Source organism: Sinocyclocheilus grahami, unplaced genomic scaffold (assembly GCF_001515645.1).
Source record: "Sinocyclocheilus grahami isolate Dianchi unplaced genomic scaffold, SAMN03320097.WGS_v1.1 scaffold143.1, whole genome shotgun sequence".
NCBI classification, from domain to species: domain Eukaryota; kingdom Metazoa; phylum Chordata; class Actinopteri; order Cypriniformes; family Cyprinidae; genus Sinocyclocheilus; species Sinocyclocheilus grahami.
The window spans coordinates 1,295,574-1,312,503 of record NW_015505322.1 but is presented as its reverse complement, the minus strand read 5'-3'; the positions used below and the strand labels follow the sequence as shown (position 1 = coordinate 1,312,503).

The window sequence follows — 16,930 nt, the reverse complement described above, 5'->3', positions numbered from 1 at the left end:
TAAATAGCTTTGTTTCATAAATAGATAGCCAAAACTTCGTTTTGTTACATATAATGGGCCTGTTATAGTTGAATGTGTGTGTGCTTGTGGTTTCAGTGCTGAAGAACTCAGGCGAGAGGAGACGAGTGGATGTATCTCCTGTCGGTCAAAGAAGCACCACTCCACAGCAAACGAATGGAAATCATGGTCGCAAGAAATCACTTGGCAAAGAGTTACCACCATTTGGTAAGAGCTATACCTATCCGAATGATCCGAGTTCTGGTTTCATTAGAGCGCCCTCTGCTGGTGACTCGTAAGTCTTGTTTGTACTGTAGTGAGATGAGGTTTTTGTGTCTGTAGGTGCCCAGTCTCCTCAGTCTCTCCATAAGATTTTGTCTCTCTCAGAAGAGGGGCGGGACAGACCGCGAAAGCCGCCTGAGGACAGCCAGTCAAGTGCTTCATCTCTGCTCTCCTCTCCACGCACCTCACCTCACAGCACACCTAGAAAAGGTATCTACTGATCATGTCTATTGAATCAGTTGAAGAACTCTGTTTCTGCATGTTTGTACTATGTTTTTACTATAACAAATATGAACTAATCTTGATTGTAACCTAACTTTAGTCCAAGTATTTCCCTTATTTTACTCAGTCGTTTCTTGTTTAAATACACTGTTAGTGCACATACTGCAAAATAAAGTGCAATTCAGTATTGAAATCTGTATGTAATAATATGAGTTTTTGATGCAGTGATTTCTGTTTACTGTTTTAAGGTAACTGCATTATCTGTTTTAAAATGCTATGAAATCAATTTGTTTCAATCAAGTTTTTGTTAACTTAGCATATAATATTTAAATATTATACCAAGTTATGACACCGCTAATTATACTAGCTTTAGAAAACAGTATCAGCTGATCAGGTTGACATGAAATTGTTCAATTCTGTTTGGAGCATCTATAATATAATTTTCAGTTTTTGAATATGTTTTCATTTGAATTGATTTACTTATGATTATCGTATCACATTGAATATTGCATTATTTTTAAAAAGTTATCTAATTTTACTTTATTATGCAATGTGCACTTATAGATACATATTTCTAATAGAGTTTTTGTAATGCGTGATGTTTTAATTAGCAAGAAATGCATGTTTGTTTCAAATGTGTTGAATGGAATTTTTGAAATCGGAAAGCAATTAATTGTGAATCAAATCAGTTCAAAATGAACTCCGATTCACATTTCTAAAGAGTAAGACCTTTTCGGAAGTATTTAATTGTTTGGTTATTTATGCTTGTTTTTCTCATAGGCCCACAGTTAGTGGTGAGTGACGCATCGGATCAGTTGAGTTTAAGCTCCTCCTCCTCTGACCTCATCATGGTTGATCAACCCCATACGCTTGCAAACCCACTCGGCACGCGCAGAGCTGAACCTGACCAGATAAGCCTGGGGTAAGGGCTTTTATATGCATAGATGTATACAAGTACCTATAAAGTACAAAAATATTATGAATGTTGATCAGTCAATACAATTAGTCTCGTACCTTATTTCTAAAGTCTTTCTATGTTTCTTTCTCTCAGGTCCTACTCCTTGACTCCGGATCAGTGTGACCGTGCATCACTGGACGCAGCAGACAGCGGCCGTGGCAGCTGGACTTCCTGCTCCAGTGGTTCCCATGACAACATCCAGAGCATTCCACAGCGTGTGGGTTATTATGACAGCCGCAGCTGGGAGACTCTGTCAGAAGGGATGGGACGTAGTCACATGACCACACCTACTGGTTCCTGGGGCGATGAATTGGAAGGAGACACGGGAACGATAAAACGCAGAGGTGGAAAAGACGAGACTCCAAACGCAAACAAGAACGCTGCGAGTCGGAGAGAGGGACGTTTTAGAGAGCCGCCGCCCACGCCACCTGGTTATACTGCGCTGTCATTGGCTGAGGCAGACAGCCACAGTCATGCACATGGGCGACGCCCACCAGACTACACAGCGGCTCTGCAGAGATCTCGATTCCTTAAAAGGTCATGTGATCCTCCTCCACCACACCCATCCAGTAGGTTGCCAGCATACAACTACTGCCAGTCACCACGACGACCACAGCCGGATGGTGAGTATTTGATGAAGTCACCTTTATTTAGATTGCAGCAAATCCGCATATTAGAATGATTTCTGAAGGACACTGAAGACCGGAGTAATGATGCTGACAATTCGGCTTTCCATCACAGGAATACATTACATTTTAAAATGCATAAAATAGAAAACAGTTATTTTAATATATAATAAAATCTCACAATATTTCTGTTATTACTGTATCTTCAAATATCACTGTAGTTTTGATTAAATGCAAGCTTGCTGAGCATAATAGACTTCTTTCAAAACCAATAAACAAATCGTACTGATCCCAATGTATAATAATAATGAATCATATGAAAGAATTAGAAACAGGATATCCTCTTTAAGACATTGTTGTGCTCGGAGATGTAACCAAACGCACGTTGCCCGGCAGCCTGTCATTCGGTCTTCCGGCAGTAGGGGGCGCTGTAGGGACGCGCGTGTTTTTGTGTTTCGCCGAAGGAGAGTGTTAGTCTTCGCTTCACTCTTGTTTTTGTGTGTGAGCTCAGCTGTAGCGTCTCAGTCTCTGGATGTGTCCTGTCTTCACCCACACAACGGACCTGTCTGTCGCTCGTTATTCGGGCACGTCAGTCACATTGAAAGAGTTTCTGAGGCCGACTGGCTTTTTGATTTTCATTAGCGGAGCTGGACCCGCACACCAGGACTCGGTCCAGCCCGGTTCGGCTCGGCTCGGTGGACGGGACACAGCGGGGATTTAAACGACAGAGCCCGACCAGAGATGAAGAGACGCAGACTGATGTGAACAGAACCAGCGCTATGGAGATACATCCACTGTAAGAGGTGTGTGTGTGTGTGTGTGTGTGTGTGAGAGAGAGACCTGCATGTGTTCACACTACTGTAATGTCAATACAGAGTACATCTGTTCAGCCATAAGATCACATTACATCATTCTGTCTTTGGCCACACACCTCCAACACTCTTTATGTCACATGTTTAGGAATTGATAATTGCCGTATGGTCACTTCTTGTGTAATGGTACTGCACCGGTTTGTGTGGTTTATGAGAACACAACTTTGTATAATGACATGGGTATATGACACATGTATTACGATATGAAGGTGGTTTATGAGGACACTTCCCGTGTCCCTGTAATTCAAAAGGCTTAAAAACATACTAAATGGTGTTTTTTTGAAAATCTAAAAATGCACAAAGTTTTCAGTGATGGGTAGGTTTAGGGGTAGGGTTGGTGTAGATCGATAGAAAATACAGTGTGTGTACAGTATAAAAACCATTACGCCTATGGAGAGTCCCCATAAACCACCAATACCAACGTGTGTGTGTGTGTGTGTGTTTTAGATGCACTAAGCTTTGCCACCATAAAGCTGTGGAGCTGAAGGATGATGTGTGTGAGAAACAGAGTGCGGTCACAATCAATCCACGTCACATGAGGAAAGCCTTCAGGATCATGAACGAGCTCCGCAGGTGTGTGTGTGTGTGTGTGTGTGTGTGTGTGAGATACTGGTAGAAATCATGCAGTGCCTCTTAATAACACTGCTTTTTATGTGTGTGCTCTTAAATGGATAATTAACCTAAAAATAAAAATTCTGTCATTACGTTCATCTGTGGAAGATGTTGGCAGAATGACAGCTCACTCTGCCAGTATTCACTTTTATTGTATTAAGAAACAAAACAAAGATGCAATGAAAGTGAGTGGTGACTGAGGTTAACTAGTCTGCCTACTATCCCATTTGGTGATCTACAGGAAAAAAAGTAAGTCTCACAATTTCGGAATGACATGAGGATGAGAAAACAAAGTCAGAATTTTTTTTGAACTTGAGTGAATTATGACTGGGCTTTGCAGTGAGTGTATTAAAATGTTATTTGTTGCTGTAACACAGTTATATTAATACAGTTGCCACAGACTTTCTATTTCAAAACTTTCTATTTATCAAAGAATCCTGAAAAAATGTATCACAGTTTCCACAAAATATGAAGCAGCAACTGTTTTCAACATTGATAATAATCAGAAATGTTTCTTGAGCAGCAAATCAGCATACTAGAATGATTTCTGAAGCTCATGTGACGCTGAAGACTGGAGCAATGATGCTGAAAATTCAGCTTTTAGCACAGGAATATATTACATTTTATTAATATATTAAAATGGTAAGAGTTTTTTACAATATTTCTGTTTTCAAAAATCGACCTCAAACTTTTCAAGCTAAACATTTCAGAAATATGAAGTGTTTTGGGTTTCAAAATATAAAGCAATAGATATATTGGTCGAAATAAAGACAAACCAGTTAAAGGTCACTCATTAGGCTGGTCATCCAGTCAGAGCTGCTGGAATATAGTAGTTGCCTTACAAACATGCGTATCTTATGTTGAAAATATAATTTAAGAAAAAATGTATTGAGACACTCATATTGTTAAACATGACCTTAAGCAGTTAATGTGATGAATTACGCTTGCTAGGACATCTGTGTGAGGAGAACTGACTTCATACATCCACTAAAATCATCATGACACCAGTTGCTTTAAAACTATTGCAAAACTGCTCAAAAGAAGTGAAGTTAGGTCTGAGATATTACTTCCTGTATTTGCAGATGCTGCTAGGTTTGATGTTTTGTAATGTTTAATATTTATATGATATAATATTATAATGTCAGATATTTTGTCCAAATCCTTTGTGTGACCGCTGTGTGTGAGAAGTGATCAGTGTGTATGAAATCTTTCCTCTCTCTGCAGTCAGAGTGTGTTGTGTGATGTCACCATCATTGCGGAGGATGTGGAGATAGCTGCTCATCGAGTCGTCTTAGCCGCGGGGTGTCCATACTTCCACGCTATGTTTACAGGTGAGTACACACTAACACACACACATTCACAACAACGGAGGGTCACATTAGGGCCGGCCATCTGCTGCTGGAATATGGGAATAGTCTGGGAATTTAAAAAAATGTCTCTCACACATGTTTCTTATGTTTGGATGTGTATTTACAAAAAAAAATCAAAAGCCAAATATGAAAATCTTTGATCTCATGATGAGGAATTGAAATGAGTCACTGCCCGATGTTATCTGTTGAGGCTTATAAATACATTTTTCATACAGTGATTGTTTCACTTTTAATTCATGTAATATTTACTCCGCTAACAATAATCTTTGGAGCTAAAGATGCAAAGTCTCTTGAAAATAATGACACGGAGATAAAAGCTAGGCAGCAAATTTGATGTTCTCTGCGTTTCTCTTCAACATGTAGAGATGTTTCTCCTGCCTCCAGCACCCCAGACATGACTATTGACTTTTAAGTTAACTTGGTTATTACTGCATTTATTGCTATTGTACTGTACATTTAGTTGTGCTTAAATGTACTGTATTTAATGTTATGTGCAAAATGTTTACATTTATATATATATATCAATTTTTTTTATATAAAATAAATTGTTTATCTTGTATAATATTCAACATGAAATATTTTGTGAATATTTGTGTTTGTAGGAGAGATGACCGAGAGCCGTCAGAAGAAGGTTCGAATCAAAGAGATTGACGGCTGGACTCTGGAAATGCTGATCGACTATGTTTACACTGCTGAGATCCAAGTAACAGAGGAGAATGTGCAGGTAACCGCGTGTGTGGGGGACTGGAGCGCCACGTTTCATTTTTGTATGCTATGAAAGCATGGCCTAAAAACACAGTTGACTGAATCTGTACTCTTTTTATGTTATGTTATTTGGTATTACTCTGAGAGCACAGAAAATCACATCCAGGAAGTGTGCGTGCGTGCGTGCGTGCGTGTGTGTGTGTGTTGTGTGGGTGGGTGTCTGTGTCTGCACAGTTGACTAGACGGAGGGTGTTAAAATGAGGCCGAATTGTTTTCAGGAATGGATTTAAATTCAAACTTTGATGCAAGGCTTAACAGTAAGAATGACCCAGGACTAGTTGACTGCCAGATGAAATGCAACTTGGTCTACTTTTAACTTGATACAACATTTAGTGGCGTGAGAGGCTTAACCCTCTGGTGTTGTTCAGGTGGCGTTCAAAAATGACCTTTTTTATTTTATTAAAACAGTGTGCTATATTTGAGTTTGATAATGTTTTTCATTTAATATTTTGTGTTTCTAAGGGATTTTATGGTACTAAATAATACTTATGACATAGTTATGATCTGTTAACCACTTTTAGAGCATAGACCTAAAAATGAAATTTCCAGTTTAAACTGTCGCAAATCTTGAATGCTTTGGAGCACAGACTTAAGTTTGGTCTCTTTTTAAAGAAAGCACTAGGCAGATTATTGCTGAAGTGAAAAAAGTTGCAAAAGTGAAGCTAAAAAACAAGTTATAGAAGTTTCAATTTATTCTTATGAAAAATGCACAAAAATACTATTTTAAAATTGTATATGAAAATCTATTTTCCAACACACATTCTACTCTAAAACAGCAAGAAAATCAAAGCCATAAATCTAAACAAGTTGTGTTCCAAATGTGAGGTTGAGCACCAAATGTTTCTACTAGATGAAATTCACTTTTGACCGCAAACAATACAAGTGTGACCATTTGTTTCAGGACCATTTAACCTTTTCGAATCTTGTCCATAGTTTTGTGTGTGTGTGTGTGTGTTCACTTAGCAAGTGCCAAAACCAAGATTTATAGCATTCTAATGAAGAGAGAAAAAAAAGACGATACCAAACCAAAACAAACTTTCTGTCCACTAATGACCAAACAACACCAGAGGGTTAAAAACAGCTTCCTTAAAGTCAAAAAATGACATTTGCAAACCATTTTATGTATGTAAACGTAAGTATTTTTGAGTGAAACAGGATGTTCAATGTGAAAAAATGGTTATTGAACTAATAACTGAACTACATTTTTTTGATGTTTTAAACAGTTTAGCACCATTTAGAAAAATTACCTTAATGCATGTAAAATTCTTGCCAGGACAAGGAAAAATACAGCAGACAAATTTTTTGAAGGGCTCTTTTGAGGTCTTTTCTCTCTTTCTCTCTCTCTCTCTCTCTCTCTCTGTGTGTTTGTGTGTGTGTGTGTGTGTGTGTGTGTGTTCACTTAGCAAGTGCCAAAACCAAGATTTATAGCATTCTAATGAAGAGAGAAAAAAAAGACGATACCAAACCAAAACAGACTTTCTGTCCAAAATGACCAAACAACACCAGAGGGTTAAAAACAGCTTCCTTAAAGTCAAAAAATGACATTTGCAAACCATTTTATGTATGTAAACGTAAGTATTTTTGAGTGAAACAGGATGTTCAATGTGAAAAAATGGTTATTGAACTAATAACTGAACTACATTTTTTTGATGTTTTAAACAGTTTAGCACCATTTAGAAAAATTACCTTAATGCATGTAAAATTCTTGCCAGGACAAGGAAAAATACAGCAGACAAATTTTTTGAAGGGCTCTTTTGAGGTCTTTTCTCTCTTTCTCTCTCTCTCTCTCTCTCTCTCTGTGTGTTTGTGTGTGTGTGTGTGTGTGTGTGTTTAGGTGCTCTTGCCCGCCGCTGGTCTGCTGCAGCTACAGGAAGTTAAAAAGGCCTGCTGCGAGTTTCTCATAACTCAACTTCACCCAACCAACTGCCTCGGTATCCTTGCCTTCGCCGATTTGCACGCCTGCATGGAGCTGCTCAATCTCGCCAACACGTACGCCGGTGTGTGTCCTTCCTTAAAAGAGAAACTCAAGCAAGAAATTCACACACACGATAGTCACAATAGTGATGTTTCTTATTGGATGTGTGTCGGTAACTCTGTTTGACGGTCTCGATCTCTCTCCCACTCACTAACACTCACAGAGCAACACTTCTCAGAGGTCGTGCAGAGTGAGGAGTTTCTCAATCTGGGCATGGAGCAAGTGTGCAGCCTCATAGCAAGCGACAAACTGACCATTCCGTCAGAAGAAAAGGTAACGTCACGCATGATGAGAGGCTTGTGTTGCTGTAACTATAGCAGCACACATGTGATTTTATCATGCAGACATTAGCAGCTCTGTTGCCATGGTAACATACTGCTGGTACAATAAAACAATGGGAATAGCTGTAGCTGCTGATGAGAGCTTGTTGGTCGTCATGGAAACAGGAGTTGGAAGATGCAAGGCGTGGGCACCATGCTGTTGTTGTATTTTTGTTTTTTTGCCATGGCAACACCAGCTTCTAAAGATATCATATTTTTGTGTTTTTATTAATTTTAGCTTGTTCCACCTGGTATTAACATCCATCTCTAGTGATTTGACAAAGTGCTGTTTTCACCCTGTACTGTCATGCATCTCAGAAATATCTCCTGTGATCAGATTTTGAGGAGAATGCATTTCATTTCTTGACTGCATGCATTCAAATTTGACCAAATGCTTATTTCTGCAGAACAGAAATCTATAAAAGGAAATAAAATCCTACAGAGGAGCCCTGCAGACTCTAATGACTGTTTGTCAAGGACAATAATTCTTTTAAAATTTCAGATAATTTAATAAATTACCTTTTTATCACAAGACAAGATTAGTTTAGGTTAAGATGTCTTGATGTGACTCATCAACAGAGTTATTATCGTTAATTAATCCTAAAACTGAAACTATTTCTGTTAACTGAAATAAAGCTGAAATAAAATATATATATTAGATTTGCTTAAATACTTGATTGGGAACTTCTTGAAATAAATTTAAGTTGAAGCACTAAAATAACTAGCTGGATATAAACTAAAACTGAATGGAAGATTAATAAATTAAACCTAAATAGTATATTTTAAAAAAGTAAAACTGAAAAAATATGAAAAAACCAAATCTAACAAAAATAACTAAAGCACATAAATTACTAGAATAAAAAAAACCCCATCAAAATGACTAAAAAGCAAACTAAAATGAAAACTGGAAAAATTAAAAATAAAAGCTAAATCAAAATATTAATAAAAACTATAATAGCATATAAGTAATTCTTAACACTGCTCCCCAAAAACGTCATAAAATTTATGAATTTTTAGTAAAAGATATGGATTCAGGGTGTAAGGAAATAGTTACTCCACATTACGTTTTTCAAATTATATATTTATAAAATTATATTAAAACTAAAATTTTATAGTTTAAAAAGGAAAAACATGAAACAAACATGAATATAAAGAGTATTTTTTAATAAATCGCATCATATGACCCCTTTAAGAACTTTTTAAAACAATATTTTTAAAATGATTTTATTGTGGATGCCTAGTCATTTGTCAGTGCACTGCAGTGGATGATTGACAGATGAGTGGGCGGTGCTTTGATATTATCCAGGATGTATTAGCATTTATGCTACAAATGCGATGTGGTCACATGCACACTATCTCTGTATGTGACTGCAGTTATTAGATCTCAAAATGTTTTGGACCTTGTAGACACCTGTAGCTCATGCTGATAATTTGTGATTGAATCCCAGGTAGAAGAGATGAGATGTGTATCAGCTCTCCCTGTGTGTTTATAGGTGTTTGAAGCGGTCATAGCGTGGGTCACGCATGACACAGATGTGCGTCAGGAACACATGGCTCATCTGATGGAACATGTTCGGTTACCCCTGCTTTCCAGAGAATACCTCGTACAGGTGTGTGTGTGTGCATACGCGTTAGTGAACATGTGCTTTGATGTTCTTTAATTGCAATTTAATTTCGTGTGTGTGTACATAGAGGGTGGAGGAGGAAACTTTAGTAAAGAACAGCAGCGCCTGTAAAGACTACCTAATTGAAGCCATGAAGTACCACCTGCTGCCGGCCGAGCAGCGCTCTATGATGAAGACCATCCGCACCAGAGTGAGAACACCCGTCAGCTACCCTAAGGTTTGTCTGGACAGTCTTGATTGTGGTTATTTATATATTTTTTTTAATTGTGGATATCTTCATTGATATTGTCTGTGAAGAGCAGAAGTCAGGGAATGTGTTCTGTACATAACGCAAGCTGGATTCAAACTCTTGTCATATCTGAGCATCTTGGCTCAACCACTAGTCCCTGACTCTGATGTGATTTGTGGACTTTGTGGATTTTAGTCAAAATGTTTCGTATTAAGACTGGTAATTGAAATGTTATTTGGTTTTAACCAGTTTAATATCATATGCCATAAAATCAATATGATTTGTACAAATGTCATATAAATGTTAAAATAGTGATAAATATTCTAAATGATAGAGATGCTTATACACATCTCTTTGACAGAGATTTATTAAATAAATCTGCCTGAAGAGACTGTAGTGAAAGTTCTAGTTCAGTGTTTCTCAACAGGGGATCAGGGACCTAAATTATTTAAAATAATAATATTTATTATTTGAATCCACCTCTTCAGCAACTGTTATATTAATTGAACTGTTATATTAAAAAACAAAAAACTAATTCAAAATATTTATAAAAAAGTATAATAGCATATAAATGATACTAAAAATAAACAGCCTCCCCAAAAAAGGCATAGTTTATGAATTTATAATGTTTACATTTTAAGAATTTTTATATACTACATTATTTTCACAATGTTTACACATTACATTTCTACAGTTATTATATTTAAACTTTTATTAAAAATGTTATAGTAAAAAAAAAAAAAATCATGAATACGAAGAATTTGTTTCTAAAAACATGGCACATGTTTTAAAACGCATGAATAAAATAATTAAGAGAGCATTTTTAAAAAAGTTTTGCGAACCAGTATTAGAGGCTTTTGATTGAGTTTTTTCCCGTGTGTGTGTTGAAGGTGATGATGGTGGTGGGGGGACAGGCTCCTAAAGCCATCCGCAGTGTGGAGTGCTATGATTTCGAGGAGGAGAGATGGTTCCAAGTGGCAGAACTGCCCTCCAGACGGTGTCGAGCAGGTGAGCTGCACGCTCATATCACTGACAATGACTGGCATTCAGTGCAGACACCAGAATGACTCACCTGATCTCACATTCAGCAGCTCTCCAGGTCAGAACTTCACTTCATCCCTCCAGTACTGACTTGACCGCTTACTGTAATTACTTCGATTCTAAAGGTTGTCATGGTGATACGGATTAACTGTGTACTGAAAATAATGATGGAGACTCTGGGCTGTATGAAATGCTATTTGCCGGGGAGTCTGTCGGGATGTGTATGCTGCTAAAAACATGGCGCTGTTTAATTAACCCCGGTGCTGAAAATGATGTTCAGTCACTGTAAACGTGACTGCAAGATGATTGGCATGTTGGTCAACCTGGTGCATGTGGGTGAAAAATAAAATTGAAACTTCAAGTTTAGGTTTCCCTAGATTATCTTTACATCACAAAAGAGACTTAAGTAGAATATGTACCACACAGACTTTTTATGCATCATGAATATTTTTATACAGAAAACACAAATTTGTATAGGCACATACTGCAAGTCTTGACTACTTATTGTCCCTGCAAAAAGGATACAGTTTATTGAACACAATTTTGTGTCAACTTGCACTACCATTCGAAAGTTTGGAGTCAAGTTAAGAGATTTGCTTTTAATAGTAATTAAAACATTTATTTATCAAGAATGCATTAAATTGATCAAAAGTGACACATAAGGACACATTTTCTGTTGATCAGAGAGTCCTGATATTAAAAAAGGCTCAGTTTCCACAAAAATATTAAGTGTTTCCAACATTGATAATAATCAGAAATGTTTCTTGAGCAGCAAATCAGTATATTAGAAGGATCATGTGACACTGAAGACTGGAGTAATGATGCTGAAAATTCAGCTTTCCATCACAGCAATAAATTACATTTTAAAATACATTAACATAGATTTTTTAATTGTAATAATATTTCACCGTATTACAGTTTTTACTGTATTTTTGATCAAATAAATGCAGCCTTCACAACATTAAAAAAAGATCTTACCAATCTCAAACTTGTAAACAGTAGTGTATATTGTGACGTTATATGGCATAAGTTGTTCTAGTGAAACCCTCCATTAAATATTAAACATCCCATCGTGACATTCCAGCAAAAATTGAAATCAATTATGAAATACAAAATAATTAATGAACCAGTTTTGTAGTTAATAAATTATAACATTTAAAAGGCATGTGACAACTTGCCCCAATACAGATGTACTTGTTTACTCAACAGCTGTTGCAAAAATGTGATGATTTTTGATTCTTAATATCGTAAGTTTGAAAGACACAATGGTTTTATGTATGTGTAGGTGTGGTGTACATGGGTGGTGTTGTGTATGCTGTCGGAGGTTTCAATGGGTCGTTGCGAGTGAGGACGGTGGACACGTACGACCCAGTAAAAGATGAGTGGTGTTGTGTCAGCAGCATGCAGGACCGGAGGTCAACTCTAGGGTCCGCTGTCCTCAACGGACTGCTTTATGCTGTTGGGGGCTTTGATGGCAGCACAGGTAATACATGCACAATATAGTCATTTATCTTGCATCAGAAATGCTTTCACGATGTTGCAGCAGCATTTGTTTACTGTTTACATGGAGAAGTGCATAACTGTTATGCTGGTTATGGTTACAGTGCTCATTATTATGAAGATTGAGATGATGAACATATACTGTATTCCCACATCGATGATGATGATGTTCGTTTGCAGGTTTAGCTACTGTAGAGGCATATAACGCTAAGGCCAATGAGTGGTTCCACGTCAGTCCCATGAACACGCGGCGCAGCAGTGTTGGAGTCAGCGTTGTTGGAGGTTAGTGACTGCCAAGAAGCCAATCGCCGTCTGTATATGACCAGCCACAGCCAATAGATGTACATGACTGTTCTGCTTTTGTTTGCCTTTTGAAACTGATGAATTCTTAGTTACAAAAGGGCCTAAACAAGGGGCCTTCAACCTTATCAGACAAGAGACCCCATTATGTATTGTACAAAATTACATTATACCTATAATAATGAGAATATTGCCATATTAGTGTATTTGCATGTTTAGTTTTGATTCTGCTTAGTGCTTACATTGATAAGTGATTAAATAATAAGGATAATTATATAATTGAAAAAAAAACAAATGCTGTTCTTTTAAACTTTCCATTCTCAAAGAATCCTGAAGAAAAATGTGTCACGGTTTCCACAAAAATATGAAGCAGCACAACTGTTTATAATCAGAAATGTTTCTTGAGCAGCAAATCAGCATGTTAGATTGATTTCTGAAGATCATGTGACACTGAAGACTGAAGTAATGATGCTGAAAATTCAGCTTTCCATCACAGCAATAAATTACATTTGAAAATATATTCAAATGGAAAACATTTATTTTAAATTGTAATAATATTTCACAATATTACAGTTTTACTGTATTTTTGATCAAATAAATGCATCTTTGGTGAGCATAATTTAAAAAAATATATTTAAAAAATCTTACCAACCCAAATTTTGTTTTAGGTGTACATTATTAATATTGTGTTTAAAACATATAATTGTACTTAATATATTTTAATTTGTGATTGATAATGAAACATTACATGAACTTTAGCTTTATAGCTTTGAAGTTACCTTAATATTTTTAAATTAATTTTTAATATTTTTAAATTATAAAATATAAAAAATTATATTTGTGCAATGCATTAATTTAATTTTTTATGTTTTTATGTTTTTATTTTGTTTGATATCGAACAGCTGATTTCAACTGATTTCAAACTCTGTTTTTTAGGTCTGCTTTATGCAGTGGGAGGGTATGACGGAGCAACACGTCAGTGTTTGAGTACTGTTGAGGTCTATAAACCCAACACTAATGAATGGTCCTACACAGCAGAGATGGGAATCCGCCGTAGCGGTGCAGGTAACACTAATACACAATCCCACGCATACCTTCACATATGCTGGCATGAACCTGTATCTGTGTAAACCACAAAGTGTTTGTGTTGGACAGGTGTAGGTGTGTTAAAAGGTCTGCTGTATGCAGTAGGTGGGCACGACGGGCCCTTGGTTAGAAAGAGCTGTGAGGTTTATGACCCTGCCTCTACCACATGGAAACAGGTGGCTGATATGAACATGTGCCGCAGGAATGCAGGTGAGTGGGTCAAATCCTTGCTGAACAGCACAACATGCATCAGTCTGTCAGCTGACACAAAAAAATTCCAGCTGTGATGCTTTTGGATTAACAGTATATTTCAATCAATTTGTCTGTGTTTCAGGCGTGTGTGCTGTGAATAACCTGTTATATGTGGTTGGTGGTGATGATGGCTCGTGCAACCTGGCCTCAGCGGAGTTCTACAATCCAAACACTGATAAATGGACCCTACTGCCCACCAGCATGAGCACAGGACGCAGCTACGCAGGTCAGGAAAAGAAGCAAACTACTGCTTGCTTTGTGTGTACTATGAGCAGTACGCAGTGTTTGTTCAAAAGTTTGAAGTCAGTATGTTTTTAAAGAAAGAAATTAATACTTCTATTCAGCAAGGATGCATTAAGTTGATCAAAATTGATAGTAAATGCATTTCTAATGTTGCTAAAGATTTCTGTTTCATATAAATACTGTTCTTTTGAACTTTCTATTCATCAAAGAATTCTGAAAATATATCCTGAAATTATGGTTTCCACAAAAAATTAAGCAGCGAAACTGTTTTCAACATCAATAATCATGAGAAATGTTTTTTGAGCAGCAAATCAGCAAATTAAAATGATTTCTGAAGGATCATGTGACACTGAAGACTGGAGTAATGATGCTGAAAATTCAGATTCGCCATCACAGGAATAAATTACATTATAAAATATGTTCAAATTTAAAAGAAAAGTTATTTTAATTGTAACAGTTAGTTGTAGTAATATTTCACAATATGACTTGTTACTGTAGGGTTAGGGATTTGTATTTGTGAGCATAAGAGACTTATCTTAAAAAAAAAAAACTACTGACCACAAACTTTTAAACAGTTATGTAATAAAATACCTAAATGTCCTGCAATGCTTTCCAAATGTACCATATGTCCCACAATGCAATGTATTCTACTTCATCTTCTATTTCCAAGGTAATGAATGAAGTGATTTTAAATGCTGTCTTGTTTTTTGATAATAATAACAAGATTATTATTTGCCTAATTATTTGATTTGACTATCAAATATTGAGACATTTTTAGAAAAAACGTTTTACTTATTTATTTAGAAACACACAGAAATCAACAGTTATATACAGGGGGCGATACAATTCAATTCTTCATGTTCTATGTACAAATACCAATTCAACTAACCTAAATACAGGGATTAAAGTGTTCCGTGGCTACAACAGATTTCGGTCAGTTCATAAAGGCAGTCACATGCTTCATTCCTGAATGATTCAGCCGTTCCAACGAATCAATCGAATGAATGATTCAGTGATAAAATCAGTGACTTGCCGCCACCTGCTGGTGGATTTAGTTTCATTTTTAGCATAGAATTTTAGTAAGGAGCGCTTGTCCTCCTAATTAAAAAATTTAGGAGCACCTTCTGATCAATAATCAAAAATCCTGATCAAAAATGAGCCTTCCTAATACGAGGTGACATTTGACTCCTTAAAGTGACTTACAGGAGTATTTTCTTTTTACCTTTGTAATGGCATCATTTTCATCTATGTCAAATTCAAAAATGTATGTTTCTAACCTTTTTTAAATTTCTATTTATAACAATATAATAAGAAGTAGAATTTACCAATCATATGAAATTAGTATTAATAAATTCATTTATACTACGGAGGTGGCACAGAAGAACACTAAAGTGGCTTGTAGGTACATTTACAGACATTTAATGAGGCTCAGAAGTGGCATGAGTGCAATTAAATTCATGTGGAGATTAATGTTTTAAATATAACATTTTGAATACAGAAATTGAAATAACTGAAATTAGAGTTAGAGTGAGCAGAGGTGGCGGGCTTGAGAACGGCGCTGCCGGCGATTTCGACGAAGGAGCGTCCGGAAGGACATGTGACGACTCCGGGCTGGACTCCGCTTCGTCCACGGTGAAAGCCGATCTGGTGATCGACAGCGTGAAGTTGTTAGCTTTAGGCATGACGAAGCAGATATCGTCCTCTTTTGGAAGACCAAACAAAGTAGTTTTGCTTTCACAACGAAACACACAGCATCTTCACGACATGGCGGCGGCGGAAACAACAAAACTACAGCGAGAATAAAAGTTACGCCTTCTTTCTTTGCGCGAACATTTGGGCGGTGTTATGCAAATCTTCCCACATAGTGATGTAGACATGTGGGGGCGTGTTAGAACAAGCCGTTTTAGGTAGGTGTGGCTAACTCTTAACTTTTATAAAGAATATATCTTTGGATTTAAGACTTTAGTCTTTGCAACTTTACAGATCTTCTTTATGCACCAATAGCTTGTAACACTCCAAAGAGAAAGGAGAAATGTGAGTCCAAAATAGAGCATAGAGTGGAATAGATCTCCATCTAGTGGTTGTTTAGTGTCACAAATGACCTGGTGTTCAAAGTCACAAATGTTCAATCCTTTTGCATGTAAATGAATAGTGATAGACCCAAATATCAGCCAAGCTTATATTTGGCCAGTTTGCACGGATCTGTATCAGCCTCTGACAAGCTATGTCAGTTACAAAATCTACAACAATGCATGAGAAATCATTTCTGTTTGAATTTTTTGTGACTGTTGATGTTAGATGATAGGAAAAAAACGTGAAAACATTAATATGAATTAATTTAATATAAATAAATATCTGAAATAATTTTAGATCAATTTAGCAAAGCCTTTGTAGAATGACTGTATTGAGCGCTTTGTGTGTGTGTGTGTGTGTGTGTGTGTGTGTGTGTGTGTGTGTGTGTGTGTGTGTGTGTGTGTGTGTGTAGGTGTGACTGTCATTGATAAGCCTCTCTGAGCAGCTGCGTGGAGATGTTGAACACTGGAGCTGAAGCTGACGCACAGCAGAGGATTCGCTCACACTGAAGCTCTTACCACGGCTGAGGCTTCATCCTGGGACTGCTTCACCATGGACATGGCCTGGAGAATACGGCTCTCT

The 16,930-nt window shown here is 36.9% G+C and overlaps 2 protein-coding genes across 2 annotated transcripts in view; both read left to right on the top strand.

The window, feature by feature from the left end:
* LOC107591577 (rap guanine nucleotide exchange factor 2-like) overlaps nucleotides 1-2,850 on the top strand; it is a 39,497-nt gene extending 36,647 nt beyond the window's left edge. The window contains exons 23-28 of the mRNA XM_016280770.1: nucleotides 97-225; nucleotides 340-489; nucleotides 1,282-1,423; nucleotides 1,553-2,082; nucleotides 2,597-2,649; nucleotides 2,728-2,850. Of these exons, the coding sequence (XP_016136256.1) occupies nucleotides 97-225; nucleotides 340-489; nucleotides 1,282-1,423; nucleotides 1,553-2,082; nucleotides 2,597-2,649; nucleotides 2,728-2,850 (1,127 nt within the window). The remainder of the gene's footprint in view (nucleotides 1-96; nucleotides 226-339; nucleotides 490-1,281; nucleotides 1,424-1,552; nucleotides 2,083-2,596; nucleotides 2,650-2,727) is intronic.
* On the top strand, nucleotides 2,527-16,924 carry LOC107591556 (kelch-like protein 2). The gene is made up of 15 exons (XM_016280747.1): nucleotides 2,527-2,881; nucleotides 3,405-3,530; nucleotides 4,794-4,900; nucleotides 5,542-5,663; nucleotides 7,539-7,701; nucleotides 7,843-7,952; nucleotides 9,493-9,609; nucleotides 9,692-9,841; nucleotides 10,744-10,861; nucleotides 12,180-12,377; nucleotides 12,575-12,676; nucleotides 13,631-13,759; nucleotides 13,850-13,990; nucleotides 14,115-14,258; nucleotides 16,761-16,924. The coding sequence occupies exons 1-15, from the start codon at nucleotides 2,865-2,867 to the stop codon at nucleotides 16,787-16,789; spliced, it is 1,773 nt and encodes a 590-aa protein (XP_016136233.1). The 5' UTR covers nucleotides 2,527-2,864; the 3' UTR covers nucleotides 16,790-16,924.
* The last annotated feature ends 6 nt before the right edge of the window (nucleotides 16,925-16,930 follow it).

Coding starts and splice junctions, on each gene's coding strand:
- LOC107591556 (XM_016280747.1), top strand. Junction 10,862..12,179: donor CTCCAGACGGTGTCGAGCAG/GTGAGCTGCACG, acceptor ATGTATGTGTAG/GTGTGGTGTACATGGGTGGT. Junction 13,760..13,849: donor AATCCGCCGTAGCGGTGCAG/GTAACACTAATA, acceptor TGTGTTGGACAG/GTGTAGGTGTGTTAAAAGGT.